Below are 17,537 nucleotides of genomic sequence, written 5' to 3'. Positions count from 1 at the left end.
TCCTGGATGGAAAACAGAGATGTTGCATGAACAATGCCTCGAAATAAATGTTGGTAAGTCTTGTGCAAGTGCGCTGCTGCAGCAGCGGCTGGATAGACAGGCAGGCAGAAGAGGGGCGACCTCAGCCTATACTTTGTCACTACTGTGTAGAAAGAGTTTGTCAAGTTGTAGCGATAAAAAAAACGGACATTTGCGGGGTTTTAGACACGCAGAAAACGCAGATAAGACGTTTAGCGCTCGTCCACACAGGTGTCTCTGAGCGTGACAGGTGATGCATGTGCAGAGCATGGACGGTAAGATGCCTGTTGGCTCTTTTTTTCCCTTCCTCTCTCTCCAGTGCTGCTACTTATGGTCAGTGTTGCAGTGGTGGAAGTATGTCTTTATAAGCTTGTGACTGGAATGCACTCAGTCCAGAGTTTCTACTCTCTCCTTTGGACTTAACATGCATGACAGTCTTGTAAACAAAATCACAGCACCAGCAGCTATAAATCAGCCGCACTCTCATTTAACATCAGGGTCCTGGAGTTTTTCCCTTTTTCCTGCTGAAACCATGGCGATAACCATCATCAGCAGGCGACAGAGAGCCCTGGGGCCCTCCAGCAGACATCACAGGCTGGTACCAGGCAGGAAGAGAAAACAGCCTCACTACCTCCACACACAACCTTCTACTACAGCATGGAGCTGCACAGCTGACTTAATCAGCTGTGCAGCTTATTTTGTATATATATATATATTTATATTCCTGTCAGGGGGTATGGGATTTGGATGCCGGTGTAGTTTATAGTCCCAGTGATGTAAAAATAACTTTGGCCAATCAGTGGTAACAGCTGCGATGTAGTGTCCCAAGCCAAACAACATTGGACTGTAACTCAAGTAAGTGCTTGTGTGTTTGGAAATGTTGCATGACATGTCTGCTCCGGGAGCATTCACAGCACCATGGGTTATTGAGCCGCTACAGAAATAGAATTCAAAATGTAAATAAGTGGCCGACGCAGGACCTCACTGCACTGTCAATAACAGGAGATGATTTGTTCTTTTTAAGGGCGGTTATGATGCTGACAGCGTGACAGAGTAAGAGTAATGTTTGCTGCTGGGCACATGCCAGAAATGAGGTTCGGGGTCTGCAAGTTAGAGAGAGCGCTGGGGTAAAGCTGTACAAGAATGTGGCGCCTTCTCATTTGTAGTTAAAGATAGAGGGAGGGCAGCACACGCTGTATCCTGGCATACAGTTTCTAATTTCAAATATATCTGCAGCTGTGACGAGGGGAGTTTGTGTTTGTGGACAGTTGTGACAAGAAGACAGCTCAGGAGGACAGAGGAATACAACCATGGTGCTTTATGAACGGTATGTTGACCATGTTGTTGTTGGTGTTGCTGGTTTAATATCTGCTCCTGCGATAGATTGTATCAATCTCAGTTATTTGGAAGGCTGAAGGCAGACCGACGAAGGTCACAGAGATGGCCGGCGCTGGGGATGTGTTTGTGTGTGATGGGGGAAAGGGATATCAATGTTCCATCTTTAAAACGGTGCTTACTTTTCACATTCGGGTGATGAATGGGCCTGAATATCCATTACTTTCAGGAGCACATTGGACCACAGGCCTGTGCATAAAAACGTTTTGAGTATTGTTGGTGCTCTTTAAACACAATGTTGCTTTATTAACATGATGATTGTCTACATTTTAGGTTCATGTATCTTCCACATCAGTGTGAAGGAATTCACTGGAATACAGCACTTGATACTGTAACACCAGGTTAACTTATTAGCTTAATCTCTTTCCTCTTACACTGGATTTTAAGGATTCCTTGTGCTCCATAATTGACTGCCTGTGCAGCCAACGATCACAGGAAGGCCAGCATGCTGCTCTCTGCTTTTTAACACCAGGTGAAATTTTTCATTTCTGCACCATGGGCTCCTGCAGCATAATATTTAGGTCTGCCAATTACTGTCAGAGTAATTTGAAAGAGTCCACCTGAACGATTGTCGTGTTTTTTTAGTGCTGCTGTGCGCCTGACTATCAGCCCACCAGGCTTTATCTCATAAAGAGACATTTACACGTGAACAAACTTTTTCTCTACAAACTTTGCTTGAGGTGTTTTTTGAGTGTGTATGTGTGTGTGTGTTTTTACAAACGGTGCGGCTGGGATCTTTGCTGCCATGGCAACAAACCACATGACTAGGTGTATTAGATTGCCTTGGACAGTGTGCAGTGAGGCATAGTGTGAGCATTCTCTCTGCTGCTCTGCCTCCTTCAAAATCATTTTCTTGTCTAACTTAAAATTCGTTGAAACATTTGTGATGTGCACCACGTTTAATCTGCATATGTGTGTGTAAAATATTGTGGAAAAAGTGAGTTCATTGTGAGATTACCAGGGCTGGATTAACCTGCAAGGCAAAGCCAGGGGGCAAAAAATGAGTTTATATCTTATAGTACATGTTGCTTATGTGTGCATGTGAAGACTGATAATTCTGTCTCTCTACCTTATTGCCTGAATTTAGACATAAATCTGTAGAGCTAGTGATGAGAAGGCACATAAAAGCAACTGACAGCAAGTGATGTTTCTAGTGTTAGCATATCTGGATAGCATACTGTTAGCTCAGATTGCCAGACCAACATGAATAAGTCAGTTGAAGGCAGCACATTCAACCAAACATAGGGCTCTCATTAGCTTAATAATCTGGCTAAGCTGCTGGTCAGTTGGACACAATGTTAACCAAGTGGTGATGCATCATGCATCCAAGCTTTATAATGCCTCTGAAGGGTGTGCTCGGTGACATCATTGAAAGCTGTAGTAAACAGGCTCTGACCTTACTTTCTCTCCTCTTGATCTCCTCTTGATCAGAATGATTGAAGATCGCGGGCAGAGTGGTGACAACATGGCAGATAGACGGCAACTGTTTGTCGAGATGAGTAAGTACTGAGGGCTGCAGCTCAGCATGATCTATGCTGGACTCTTTTACTCATTGACCATAAAAATGGCAAATTCTCCAGTGTAACTTTGTATAAAGCAAATACGATGAAGATCAAGTGTCTCCTCTGGCATTAGCCAGACTGATCAGTGAAGTACTCTGTGCTCATGCTGTCTCACTTTTTGTACTATTTGAACACAACACACATACACATTATTGAACTAGAGCTCATTATTATAAATATTTGTTGTTCACGAGGTGGTTATCCCTTATTTTAACCCAGTACTTTTATCCATTCATTGGCTACACCTGCTTATCAGAGAGCTCTAAGGGGGACACTGCTAAAAGCTGTGAATGTATTCATCATGAATAGAATAATAAAATCAAATCCAGTGAAATGACCTTCAGTGCTATAGGTTTAACTTACACTGCAGTTTAACATTTGGATTAATGAACAAATCTTCCTCAGGGGCTCAGGATCTGGACTCCATACGACTGTCCACATACAGAACTGCCTGCAAACTCAGATTTGTGCAGAAGAAATGCAACTGTGAGTATGATGCAGTACACCACCACCACCACTACTACCACCACCACTACTACCCCCTCATAATGTTGATATGGTGTTTTCCTGTTCCCAGTGCATTTGGTCGATATTTGGAACGTCATCGAGGCTTTCAGAGAGAACGGCCTCAACACCACGGACCTCAACGCCGAGCTCTCCGTGGCTCGTCTGGAAGTGGTACTGTCCACTATCTTCTACCAGCTTAACAAGCGCATGCCCACCACCCACCAGATCAACGTGGAGCAGTCCATCAGCCTGCTGCTGAACTTCCTGCTGGCAGCCTATGACCCGTGAGTAACACGTCACGTGACCTGGCTTGTGTCTGAGGTTTCGACGTGAGCTAATGTAGTGTGAAATGTGGCTGTGAAGTGTCTGCCAAAGAGATGGGACAATGCAGACTATTTACCTTAAAATGTCACAACACGCAGGTGCAGAGTGAGACAGCGGCCATTCTGATGTTATTAAAGGCAGATTCTGTGAGCGTGATCTAATCTGTGTCTTTCAGGGAGGGCCATGGCAAGACATCTGTCTTTGTTGTAAAGCTGGCCCTTGCAACGCTCTGTGGAGGGAAGATTCTGGATAAATTAAGATGTAAGAATGAATTTATGGTCTACACTGTCTTATTATACAGACTTAATGCTGTGTGTACTTTTCAATATACATCTCTGCTGAGTTTGAACGGAGTAGCAGCACTGGCCTGGCTCTTTATGGCCAAGAGAAGTCGTTACTCATTATGTTTATTACATAATGTACAAAATCTGTGGGAGCAGCAGCTTGTAAAAGAGGAGGGCTGGTGTATGGTTACAATTGATCCGAATAATAACTGCTCTACTTTGATTTGTTTTCACAAATAAGTGGGTTAATTGTATTGTTTAATGCTGTAATTAGCCCACTGTGGCGGCAGCTGATAATTAGTTTGATTCCTTGGTATTGCCTCCAGATATCTTTTCACAGATATCAGATTCCGCTGGGATAATGGTGTACTCGCAGTTTGACCAGTTTCTGAGGGAGGTTCTCAAATTACCCATGGCGGTCTTTGAGGGGCCGTCTTTTGGTTACACAGAGCAAGCTGCAAGATCGTGCTTCACACAGCAGGTGAGGGCTCATTAACCACGGTGTATGATATTAGTATTGACGTTGTGGGTGAATCTCACTTTCATCTGTGACTAATGTCAACAGAAAAAGGTCTTGCTCAACACATTCCTCGATACGTTGATGTCAGACCCGCCCCCTCAGTGTCTGGTGTGGTTGCCGCTCATGCATCGGCTCGCCAACGTGGAGAACGGTAAGACGCCATAAAGGGATGTTTAGCCAGGAGGACCTGGGAGGATGTAAAGTTCAGCTTTGCATCATAACCTTCAGTCACCACACACACACATACGCACACCTCCAGCGAAGGGATTTTACGCCCTTTGTGTGAGTATGTGGATGCTGGTGATGCACTCGTCACAAGCTGCCACCATGTGAGCAGATGAAACACTGTGACATGTGACACAGCCCCATGCTGAGCTACTTTGTTTAAAATCAGAAGAATGTCATCATTTTGCAGCACATCTGTCCCTAAATTAATGAAAATTAATCCTCTACTCAGTGAAATATCTAGGTTTACAGTCACATCTGTGTCTGTGTGTGTGTGCGTTTGTCTGTTTGTGTGTCTGTGTGTGTGTGTGGCCCCTCCTCTCCTCCCTGCAGTCTTTCACCCGGTCGAGTGCTCCTACTGCCATACAGAGAGTATGATGGGCTTCCGCTACCGCTGCCAGCAATGTCATAATTACCAGCTCTGTCAGGACTGCTTCTGGAGGGGGCATGCCAGCGGTTCCCATAGCAACCAGCACCAAATGAAGGAGTATACGTCATGGGTAAGGGGGAAGGAAAGGAGGAGGAGATGTGGGGCGGGGTAAGGGAGGTGTGTCTGCACTCCACCAGTCATTGTGGCTATTTATGTCCTGCTTTATCACAATGTAAGGATGCTGCATGTTGTACTAACATGTTCACAATCAGCATCCAGATTCTGTCTCCCTTGCAGAAATCCCCTGCTAAGAAGTTATCCCATGCTCTCAGTAAGTCACTGAGCTGTGCGTCTAGCAGAGAGCCTCTTCACCCCATGTTCCCCGAAATGCCAGAGAAACCTCTCAACCTAGCTCATATTGTGTAAGTTCATCTTTTCTCTCCTTCTAATATTCAAACAAAGGATGTCATTCAGAGCTGCGGACCCGAGTTTTAAAATGTTGCAATCTTTAATTTCATCCTCTAGCTGATAACGATCCTGTAGCTGCCTCTAAGTCTGAAGTGAATCCAGTCAATCTCCTGGGTCAACTGATCAATAAGGCTTAATTACAGCCCTGGGAATGATTATAATCTGCAACACTGCTGCTACATCTTTGCTTGATTTGCCCAGTGTTGAACAACGACACAAAGAATACAAGCAGAGACAAAATAGTATAAAGACATTGAAAGATTTCATGGTTTTGATTTTAAAATATAGTTTTGAATTAGATGCCAGCAACACATTTGGAAAAATTGACCCATTTCCCCCCAAATTTAAGATTTGCTTTACATGGTATTATCAAAGGATGTAGAGAATTTAAGATCTGGTGGTCATCATGTGTACGCCCTTAGGCAGTGCTGAGGTGGAGATCACAGCATGCGCTCAGGAGCACCCCTTAAAACCAGTGAACACAGTTCATCACTGCATCTACAAATACAGTTAAAACACGTTTATTTAGACAGCATCTAGATAGTACAGAGGTGCACACTTTCACGTGAGGAAATGTGGAAAATTGAACTCATCAATACTGCGTGCTTGCATGATAAGCACTGTTTTTGTCTGTTTATCTGTTTATCATAGAAAAAAAACCTTGTTACCTATCAGTCTGCCAGTACTGATGCAGTTTATTGATTGGGCTCTTTCCTGTATTGGAAAATTTTGGTGAATTGATCTGGGTCGTAAAGCTTCAGCTTCGCTCCGATACCTTCATCAGCACCTCCAATACGAGCTAAATGGAAAGCTAAATAGCCATCGGACAAAAAACAAAAACAAAAACATTGGAATTCCACTAATGAAACAGCAGTGTGTACACCATGAAGGGGTTTAAGGGGTGTTAGCCGAAACAAAGGATGAATTAACTGTAAATCTGTACTCTTCATCTGTCCCCAGGTACGTTTTTTGTAGTGATTGTAATCAAATATTTTCATTCTTTTTCTTGCTCTTTACTATCCTCAAAATAGAGACACGTGGTGAGTTTGCTTTGATTATTTATTTAACACGTACCTGTACATTCTGTCACCATAGATTATGAGTATTTGTATTGTGCTAATAAACACCGTGCATATACAGTGCTAGACTCAGAAACCCGTACTGACTGTCACCACTTCTCCACCTGCTGCTGTGTTTGTTGATTCACTCGTTCATTCGGTCATTCTTGCATGTTTTCATGTGTCCTATCATACTTTGTCGTCATGTTTGGATAGTTATAAACTGAAACAGACTGTGTGGTAGAAAGAAACTAAAGAAAAATACTTTAATGTCTCTTTTAGGTTCAAAAGTAATATTTGTTTTCTGTGTCCAGGCCACCAAGACCAGTGAATATCAGCTGTGACTACTCCCTCTCCCACTCCATGCCTACATCAGGGAACCCTTACTCCACCAAAAAGTGAGTACGGCAGCGCTAACAATGGATGCCCTGGATTTTACAACAGATCTTTTCACTCTGTGATGCTCCCTAAAGGCCATGTGCCCTGTGTACTCTGTGACCCACACTGTCTTTATTTTCTTCCCTTTATTTTCCCAAAAAGTGGGTGTGTGTGTGTGTGAAAGAGAGAGAGGGTGGGTGTGTGGGAACATGTGTGTATTAGTGTGTCCTTTGTGGTTTCTTGAGCTGAATGTAAATGGCTTGCCTTACAGCCAGAGTAATGATGTTGAGCACAGGAAGCCCCTGACTGGGGCTGCTCCACATCTGTTGAAGGGGCGAGGGTAAGTGACACACAGGTGTGCCGATGGAAACGCCTCTCCAGCCCAGATGCATGTGCTGACTAATATAGATAATAATCATAGAGCATAAAAACAGAGTGCTTATCATCCTGAGGAAACTATTAACACGCTGGTTTTCTTACAAAGGGCTTGATGTTGTTGCACTCGAGGGGCTGTTTCAAAGACGCTAGATGAAGCATGAATCATGAAGATCATTGGCCATTACGGCGAAATGTCTCTTATAATATTATTCACACAGAAATGGGAAACACTAACTGCCAGTTTCTAATATAAGCAGCTTCAAATGTTACCATCAGTCTCCCCGTAGCAGCTGAATTGCCAGGCTTTATGGTTTAACTTGGCTTCTCATTCGCTATTAATGTTGTATCTTTGGAAGATAGAAGCATTGTTGATTTTACTGAAAAGCACCTGAGCTTCTCTGCACCTGCACTTGAGAGAAGAATGCATCTCTATAGGGAACACTGCTCCCTTTCATAAGTCAGGCGTATAGAGAAACATAGGCGGCCTGATGAGTGATCGGTGTTCTTTAGCTATATTCTTAATGTCATAGAATTTCACATTATAGTTCCTGTTTGTACAGGTTGAGGCACCATTTGAGCTTTTTCTGCAGGTTGTGTCCTGTAGAGGTCTAGATAAGAGTTAATATTCCAGCAGAGGCTGAGATGTCCATAGTGGTAAACCCACAGTGGGCAGACTCCCACTTGGGCATTTTAGCAATGTTCAGGCCAATGTGGTGGTTTTCTACCTCACAGCCGAGCTGCAAACTCCAGATAAAATGTCAAAAGCTGCCGTTCTTTGATTGGCCACTAGAGGCTGGTTCTAAAATCGAGTCGGTCCCCATGGACTCCCATGTTAAAGATGACCAAGGAATGAACAGCTTTACAAAGGTGGAAGTTTTATGTAACTCACCCATATTAGAGCTTAACATTTGCAATATTTGATACTATATGTAACATCTTATCGGGTATCTTAAAGGTAGGCTAGGAGATTTTGAAAACTCAGTGAGAGTTAGCCAGATTTCGTAAGTAAACACACGCCCCTTTCTCTCGGAGCTCACCCCGAAGCCACGCCTCCCAATCACATGGACGCGCATTACCTGAAGACGAGCTGTGGTCTGTGACTTCGGCCATCATGCACTCTGGTGCGCGCAGAGCGGGAAGAGAGTGACAACGCTAAAAACATCAGCCAATCCTCCGGGTGGACCCTGTGCAGAAGATTGGCCGATGTTTTTAGCGTTTTATAGCTTCCACAGATGATTCATATTCATAAATCACCTTTAACATTATGTGTTGGTATCATGTCAAATGATTCTGTCTGGTTATTAAATGAATAGTTTGGGCTGGTTAGCTTAAAAGCCTTTATAGAGACTAACCTGGACACAGGGTTAACAAGGGTTTATTGTTTTTATTTGTATGTTGTGTTGTTGTTTATATGTTGTGGTTCTCCATGATGCTGGTTAGCATGGTTGCTACATAGAAGAGTGTGTGAGCAGGTGAAAAGCTTTGATAATAGATGCTACATCAAAAGGACTGAGCGTGCTTGACATTTCTTTGGCGGGTAGTTTAACCAATGATTTTCAGTAGTTATAATAACAGAGCTGAGTGATTGATGCCTGTAGAATGTAAACAGTGTGTAGCTTGTGTTTCTTTTTCTTGTCCTCAGTCGTGCTCCTAGCCTTCATCAGCAGTGCCTCTCCCAAACATAATATGGCCTTGTGTCTCTCTAGTCACCCATGAATGGCTGCTTTTCAGCCGCTCTCCTGCTCCTTTCTTTTGTTGTGTCCTCTCCTCTCCTCCCTGCGGTCCCTCTCTCCCCTCTCATTATTTCTCCCTCCCTCTGTTGTCACCTGTGTTAACGTGATCTTTTATGATGTTTTTATGATACCCTGCACTGTTCCAGGTTGAACTACAACCTCGATGTTGCTGATAGACTTGCTGACGAGCATGTTCTCATTGGCCTCTATGTGAATCTACTCCAAAACAACCCCAAAACATGGTTAGTGGGTGTGCTGCTGTGTTTGTGCCAAACACCAGTGGAAACTATGTGCTGTGCTGAACCGCCACCTCGCGGCTTTTCCCCTAACCTCGTCTCATTCTGAATGTGCGGCAGTCCTAACGATGCTCACTGTCAGACAGGTTCACAGACCCCTCCACTTTTAATTGTCATTCAGCGGCCTGAGTTTTTGTAAGGACATAATAATGGTAATTTTAAGGTTTTTAAGGACATCTGCATGTTTGTGACACCATAAAAATCCATCCAATGTCTAAAAAGTAACACAATCCTGGTTTGGGTCAGGGACCAGGGGCCTAGGCTGTAGGCAGGATGATCTGTCTGTAACTAAGGTAGAATTGTGAAATTATTGATTTGATTTTATAATTATTGACAGAATAAGGAAGTAAATAATAAGCTTGTAGCTTCTTATTTAGACACTTTTTTGACACTCACTGTTTCATTTAATGACACAAAGTGATATCCAGCAAGGCTACTGTCCTAGCATGCTAATATTAGCAGGTATCACAGCAACAATACACAGATGCAATAATTGTATAGTATATAGGCCTATATATAGCACAAATTTTAAAGTTTTTAAACAAGTCATACAAATTATATTTTTTTAAACTTGTTTTTGGCTGAAATGTATACAAATAATTTGACTTTTGTTACCAAATTAATCATTTTTTATATATTAGTTATTATATTTATATTGTTTTATTTCACTGCAGCAAATATTACATCTAGTATTTTAATTTATATTATTTTAGCAACCTTCCTCATCTATACTTGTGTAAATGTATCTTGAGTGTGTGTGTGTGTGTGTGTGTGTGTGTGCAGCTGAATTAGCGATTAGGTTGCTTCTAAATACCAAATGATTGATTGCTCCTGCTTGCACCTAATAACCCAACATCATTCATGTTTTTCAGGTTTTATATGAACAGCTAAGCATCATAATTACGTCGGTATATCTGCTACAAAACTTACCTGCCAACAACTAATCTAACTCTTAAATGAAACTTTCGTTGGTGTTTGTTTTTTTCCCTGGGCCATAATGTGCAGCTGCGGAGCTGTGCATTATTAATTGTGTCATGTTGTGACTCCGATCTCTATTTTCCTCTTGATCAGTTTGCTGGAGAGCAGTAACCATCAAGATGAAGAGCACAGTCTCATCGCCCGCTATGCTGCTAGACTGGCTGCTGATGCTGCGGTGAGATATATATTTATTATTATTTTATTATTGAGCAGAATAATCATGGCTCTTTTAAATCCACTGCCAAGAATCTGTCCTTGACGAGAAGAGAATTCAACATTCGCTCCAGTTTATGGGGTTTCATTTTACTGCGGAGGCAGTCGTTGTTTCTGAGCAGACTCCTGCGCCTGTTCATGCCCTGATCAGGTCTTGATGGATGGCTGGTGACTTAACTGCTTTGTTCCCTCCTGTGAGATATGAGATAAGCCAGAGGATGACATCACCCAGAGGTGAAGCCAGTTCACGTGGTGTCTCTTGCTTGGTTTCACCAACAGGCTCAACAGCAGAGGGTCCCCACAGACCTCCCCTGCTCTCTGGATGCCAACAAACAGCAGAGACAGCTCATTGCTGAGCTGGAGAGCAAAAACAGGTTAGGGATGACTGCCTTGGTGATGCTGTTCAGTTCTGTTCTGTTGAAATTCACTGTTCAGAATGAAGGTATGTGTGGGCTGACAAAAAAAAACACCTGAGAGGGACACATCACACAAAATCTGCCAAGGTTACAGTAAAAAACAGCATTTTTACCTGACTACAAGTATACATATAAAACATATACCAATCAATAATGGTTAATATTTTTATACTGACAGTGGTTCACAGATAATTTGACATCTTACCTGGTAAAAAGCAATGGCTTAAGTAAAAAATTGGGTTCTTTTATTGTGCAGGCTCACTGAAACCACACTTGAACAGAGGATTGTTAATGTGATTAATCAGACCTGCAGTCTTCCTGCTGTGACCAGTCAAAAGCCTCACAGCATCTCGGTTTGGTTTATTTCCAGTACAGCTGTTTGCTTATGAATACATTGTTAAAAAGCTTGTACCTGCTCTTCCTACGTAGCACCATAAGGCTGTGTTAGGTTACAAAGCAACATTGCTCTTTATTTGCTGGTTCAGATTTGTTTCTGCTGCCCCCAAGTGGTCAAAAAGTATATTAAAAATTGCACTTAATGCATCGTGTCAGCAAATAAAATCTAAACCTGAACCTGGAACCTTAGCAAAGGGAATCAAAACACCTAAAATCAAGGAAAGACACACAGAGAGAAGGATCTTCTGGTCTGATAAATAACCTTATGTGAAGCAATCTGTCACATCAACATCAAACATCTTTAAATGTGTGTCTCCCGCCCCATCATTGCCTCATTTGGCTGCTTTATTCAAGCCAAGTTGTGTGTACAAGACATGAACGTTTGCCTGTGTTTGTTCTCACCACAGAGAGATCCTGCAGGAAATCCAGCGGCTGCGCCTCCAGCACGAGGAGGCATCCCAGCCGCCACCTGACAAGGGTCAGCAAAACCCCACCCTGCTCGCCGAGCTACGACTTCTCAGGTAACCACAGACAGTTTTGCTTTGGACTGCATGCATACTGTGAATGAACAAAGTGTGTTTTAGAAGCTGCAGAGATGCTTGCTGTTGACAATACATCCTGGCTTCACATCACATCTTGTTTCCTCTGTTAGGCAACGGAAAGATGAGCTTGAACAAAGAATGTCTACTCTGCAGGAGAGTCGCAGGGAACTCATGGTGCAGCTGGAACAGCTAATGATGCTTCTCAAGGTACTGCAGACGTGCCTCATCTGTTCCACTGCACTGTGGTCACACACAGAGTGCTGTTTAGATGGCTTCATGATCACCGAAGGGACCCACGCACTCAGTTCTCCTGCAGTTTGGATGCTTACATTGTAAAACATGGACACTGTAGCTTGTATTTTCTGAGGCAGGTGGTGAGCAATATGGCCGAATGATGAATTTCTCTTGTAGTACAGTTTCTGCCAGCTGTGCGTGATCACTGCGTAAAGCAAACGCTGCACTTTGGAGTCTGGAGATATGAGAAATGACAATCTCCATCAGATCAGCACACATTTGACTTGTTAAAACCCAAATTTAACCATAGAAAATTATACTACCAAAATACCAAATACCAAAATACTACCGAAATTATACTACAGTCTGGGTTTCAAACTGCAGACTGAGAGCAGGATATTTAATCCAGGGATTAGCCTCACAGATACAACACATCCACAAACCGCTTACTATATTGGCTTAAGCTGGAAGGATATCAATCTAATTAGCCTAAAAGGATCAATTTTAATCTATTAAACTTGCATGAGGAGGCCACATGCTTACCACTGTGGAAAATAAAATGTGATTGTTGTTTAAGTCATGAGTCATAAAACACTGTTTTTCAGCTGGAGGAGGAACGAAAACAAGCCGTAAGTGACACAGGATGCACGTTTGAAATGCTGTTGGGTGAATCTACTAAAACTATTTTCCAAAAGCAGAAGCAGTTTATGGGAATACTTGAGATGCACTGTGTTCACCCAGCTGTGGTTTGGTCTGTGGGAATAGTTGGAATAGCTTCGAGGGAGAAAATCTGCTCTAACAACATGTCGAGTGTTTGTGAAATGAGTAAATGTGGCTTTATTATTGTACAAACATACATTTCTAACAGTTTTTTTCAGAGCAACAGGCTTAACCGTAGATTCAGCAGGTCTTGTTTTGTTGTTTAAATGTTTATTTGCTGTGATTTAACCATGACATTAAATTAACTTCTAATGCTATTTACTTTTTAAAATATTATAATCTCTGTTTTTTTTGTCTGTGCCGTGCTACAGACTCAGGGTCCTGGCTCTCCACGCTCTTCCCCCAGCCACACCATCAGCCGGCCCATCCCCACACCCATCCACTCGGACTCTGCCGGCACAACCCCGACTCACACACCTCAGGACTCGCTGATGGGCGTGGGAGGAGATGTTCAGGAGGCCTTCGCTCAGGGTAACAGCTCAGTCATAGAGATGTGTGTGTGTGTGTATGTGTGTTTGTTTTTCATGATGTCAATTTATTTTTCAAAGGTCCAAGGAGAAATTTGAGGAATGACCTCCTCATTGCTGCTGATTCTATCACTAACACAATGTCATCACTGGTTAAAGAGCTCAATTCAGGTAAGAATGAATGATAGGATCGTGAATTATTCACCTCTTCAGTATTAATGTGTCTGTTTTTTCCTCAGAAGGAGGCAGTGAGACTGAGAGCACTGCGGATTCAGACTTTGGACGTGGTGACTTTTTGGCCACAGCCTCTTCAGATCCTTTTTTCATGTATAAACCGAGGTACCAATCAGGAGTGCAAAGATGCATTGTGTCATCAGTCACAGTCTGAATTTGTGTGTGTGTCTTTCATTGTTAGGCCTGCGAGCTCTGCAGAGGAGGAACGCTTTGAGCGCGATCTGGAGCAGCAGCTGGAGGACGAGCTCACGTTGGAGGAGCTGATGAAGCACAGGCCGGAAACAGACAAACCATGCATGGTGAGTGTTGGAGCTTCAGGGAAGTGTTACTCACTGTCAGCACCTGTTTCTGACCTGCTGTATGTGTTGTTGTGTCTTAATGCTGGGGTACAGGTGACGCTGCAGCAGTGACTGTGGTAGTCCAGATGAATGGTAAGTGTGGAGCTCTCAGTTTTACTTTTTGATGCATCCTTGTTTTAATCATTTCCATATGACGTGATTTTATGTATGTCCAGGCCTCTGGTAAATTGGTAAAAAAAAATGGCCCTCTGTAATTGAGCTCAGTCCAAATGCTGCTACATTACTGATAATCAGTGACACATATGCAGAAGAATTAAGCTTTGTGTAACACTTACATGGACCACTGACAGAAGCTCAACTTAAGATGAGCTGCTCTAAGTGCTACTACCTGGCAGACAGACAGTGAGCATAAACATCAACTCCTTGTCCTCTTCCTGTCCTCTCCCTGTCCTCTCCTTGTCCTCTCCTTGTCCTCTTCATGTCCTCTCCCTGTCCTCTCCCTGTCCTCTCCTTGTCCTCTTCCTGTCCCCTCCTTGTCCTCTCCTTGTCCTCTCCTTGTCCTCTCTTTGTCCTCTCCTTGTCCCCTCCCTGTCCTCTCCTTGTCCTCTTTGTCCTCTCCTTGTCCCCTCCCTGTCCTCTCCCCATCCTCTCCCTGTCCTCTCCCCATCCTCTCCCTGTCCTCTCCTTGTCCCCTCCTTGTCCTCTCCCCATCCTCTCCCTGTCCTCTCCTTGTCCCCTCCTTGTCCTCTCCCCATCCTCTCCCTGTCCTCTCCTTGTCCCCTCCTTGTCCTCTTCCTGTCCTCTCCTTCACAGGTGAGCAATATGAAAAGCAGCAGAAAAGCAGTAGAAGACACTGGATGAGACACCGCTGGTTCCGTCAGTACAGAACACTGAAGGAGAATTTTAAGTTTCGCTAAATCCAACCACAGAAAACATTTATGTAAAGATCTATTTTTTAACCAAGCACATATTTAAGGTAATACTGTGAGCTGATGTGAAGAGATTAATTACTGAGCTGTCTATTATACCACAGGTGCCATAAAAACACAGGATTTGGGGAATTTTTTCTTCATTTTTATCTTTTTTTTATATCTATATATATGAGTTGTTGAAGAAGCGTGCAACTAGCACCTGATTCTTTTAAATTCTTATGAATTCACTGAATACACTGAACCAGGTTTGAATACTTGTGATTAGATTTATGATTTATGGTGATAAAACCGAGATTTTGTTGGAGCTGAAGTTACAACGATAACATTTTTCAATGTTTTGTTATGTCAAACTCTGGCCGGGTTACTATGAAGAGAATATTCCATAGATTTCTTACCGTTGCTGTTGAGTTGCTTAAGTATTGTGTTTTATTTTATTTTATTTTATTTGGAGCAGGCCAATCAGATGCATTTGTTTTCTTTCATACATTAGTCATAATAATAATAATAATGATGCACACTGCCTTAACTGATTGGATGACCTCTGATTGGAGCTCATTCGACCTGTCGATGCAGCATGTAGCTTACCACAGAACACACCTGCAGCCGTGCTGGATGATGTCACAGGACAAGTAAACAGCAAGCATACACAGATTATATATACAGTGACAAAAGAAGTGACATCCAAATAGCTCAAATTCAAAGGTTTACACTGGCAAGGGCATTGAACACATTGTGTTTACTATCATCAGTTTATGAATTAATCTTCAATCACAGATTATTCACCCTTGTTTCATTTGTTAGCATCCATACTCTGGCAAACACACACACACACACTCCTGATGTGTGCATATAACTTTCACTCCAGTCACTTTTGAGGACAAAGTGGTAAGCCAATCTGAAGTCATAAATGTGTGAAATATATCTAGTTTGATTTCTGAGCAGTGATTTTGCATGGTGGTGATGCATAATAAAGTGTTGACACAATATCACAATCTTCGCCTATGAACCTCTTCCTCTTTCTTTTTCCATTCCAGAACGGCACACTTCAGTTGTCCTAGCTTGGCAGTGAACATTTATTATCTGTCATAAATGCACTGTTGACTGCCCTCAACCTTATTGTCTATAATTCATCACACAGAGACCCACCATCTGAGGTAACATTAAAGCAGCCATGCAGCCACTGAATCTCATAGTCATGTGCATATTGGAAACAGAGTTTTGCTCTTGTTTTTTTAGGTGACATTAAAAGCTTATATGTTAGCTAATTTTAGACTATGAACACCAATTTAAATGCGCCTATATCCTTCACTATGTTTTGGAATTACAACCATCAAGAAGGATTTTTAAGTCTGTTCTTTATCTGTTCCATGTTGTGTCCACCCTTCAGCATTGTTTGCAAGCAGCTGTTATAGTGATTCATTTTTTTACACCAAGGTTTTTTTTTTGTTTTTGTCTAATATCAGGTGTGTGACTGCTCCCTGGTGTTAAAAGAGGAGGAGTGCAGCTGTATTAGTGAAATTGTTGTCAGATCAACAATATAATGATGATATGGTCATACTCACAGTCCTCCTTGTGTCCCTGCAATCACTGCAGAAAAAAAACAAATATACAGAATAATAAATCCAGTCACTCCAACAACACAACACTCAGTGAGCTCTTCTGTTAAACGTTCCATGTTTGCACTAAGTACATTTTTAGAATTTCATATACAAACAGTATTTTCTTGACTCAGGCTGACCACAGCCCTTTGTGCTACAGTATGTGTGGCGCTGCAGTTCCAAAGACCAAACACTAGGTGGTGGTGTTTGCATTCACAAGAATATGGCTATGAAATGCTCGTCTTTTCTTGATGGCACAGTCAGCTTGAAACTAATCATTCAGTAATACACGTTTCTGATACTCTGCATCAGATTTATGAACATAACAATTTAGAGAGGACGGATTGAGTACTAACTAACTAAGCACAAAAAAGTAAGGACATTTGTTTTTCATAGATTATTTGTTGTTGTTGTTGTAACAATGCTTCTTGGCAATAAATCTTATACCTAATTATTTCCCCTTTAAATGGTGCCCTGCATTTGTGGGAGCAGCAGAGCTGGGATTTTATCTGCCAATACCAAACAGCTTGTGTGGTGTAGAGGATGAAATGCCCCGACCTTCATTCATTCATTCATTCTTGAAACTCAAGAAAAATCAATCATCAGAAAATGAAATTATATATAACGACTGAATCAAAACAACCAGCATGCACCTTCAGTCTTCTTCCGAGTATAACTGTAGCTTGTTTGAGCAGTGATTCGAGAAGAGACCTGTCAATCACACCCACCACGCCTCCTCTATTATTACTATTATTATTATTATTATTATTATTATTATTATTATTATTATTATTATTATTATCTGATGGGCCACCAGGACACTATGATGATGATAAATTGGCGATTTTTCAATGCGAATAATAACACCCTTCAGCTGTTCTGCTCTTTAAACCACACCGACACCGCACTGGCATCATTCACTCACAGAATTCTCACAAAAAATTCTCCTTGCTCCTGAGGAAAAGTGACACGAGGCGATACGACGGAAAGCT

General features: G+C 42.3%; 1 protein-coding gene across 3 annotated transcripts; it reads left to right on the top strand.

The window, feature by feature from the left end:
* The first annotated feature begins 1,047 nt into the window (after positions 1-1,047).
* Positions 1,048-15,939, top strand: dtna (dystrobrevin, alpha). Of its 3 annotated transcripts, none has more exons than XM_028427003.1 (23): positions 1,048-1,345; positions 2,845-2,912; positions 3,381-3,461; positions 3,553-3,766; positions 3,982-4,067; positions 4,417-4,571; positions 4,656-4,761; positions 5,169-5,335; positions 5,503-5,627; positions 7,046-7,129; positions 7,381-7,449; positions 9,367-9,462; positions 10,588-10,669; positions 10,987-11,081; positions 11,927-12,040; positions 12,172-12,268; positions 12,901-12,924; positions 13,327-13,486; positions 13,564-13,653; positions 13,725-13,821; positions 13,898-14,015; positions 14,109-14,147; positions 14,829-15,939. In XM_028427003.1, exons 1-22 carry the CDS (start codon positions 1,329-1,331, stop codon positions 14,124-14,126), a joined length of 2,163 nt encoding a protein of 720 aa, XP_028282804.1. In that variant the 5' UTR covers positions 1,048-1,328; the 3' UTR covers positions 14,127-14,147; positions 14,829-15,939. The 3 variants fall into 3 exon arrangements, with proteins under 3 accessions (XP_028282804.1, XP_028282803.1, XP_028282806.1); XM_028427002.1 differs by having other exon boundaries at positions 1,051-1,345; positions 13,722-13,821; XM_028427005.1 differs by lacking the exon at positions 12,901-12,924 and having other exon boundaries at positions 1,051-1,345; positions 13,722-13,821.
* The last annotated feature ends 1,598 nt before the right edge of the window (positions 15,940-17,537 follow it).

This window comes from Parambassis ranga, chromosome 17 (assembly GCF_900634625.1).
Source record: "Parambassis ranga chromosome 17, fParRan2.1, whole genome shotgun sequence".
Classification (NCBI taxonomy): Eukaryota; Metazoa; Chordata; class Actinopteri; family Ambassidae; genus Parambassis; species Parambassis ranga.
Note: the sequence above shows the minus strand (reverse complement) of the source record. Positions and strands in the feature narration are given on the sequence as shown.

Excerpts from the sequence above, each read along its gene's own strand:
- dtna (XM_028427002.1), top strand. Across the intron at positions 4,068-4,416 it reads GATTCTGGATAAATTAAGAT|ATATCTTTTCACAGATATCA; the intron begins GTAAGAATGAAT and ends TATTGCCTCCAG. Across the intron at positions 13,654-13,721 it reads GGTTAAAGAGCTCAATTCAG|AAGGAGGCAGTGAGACTGAG; the intron begins GTAAGAATGAAT and ends TTTTTTCCTCAG.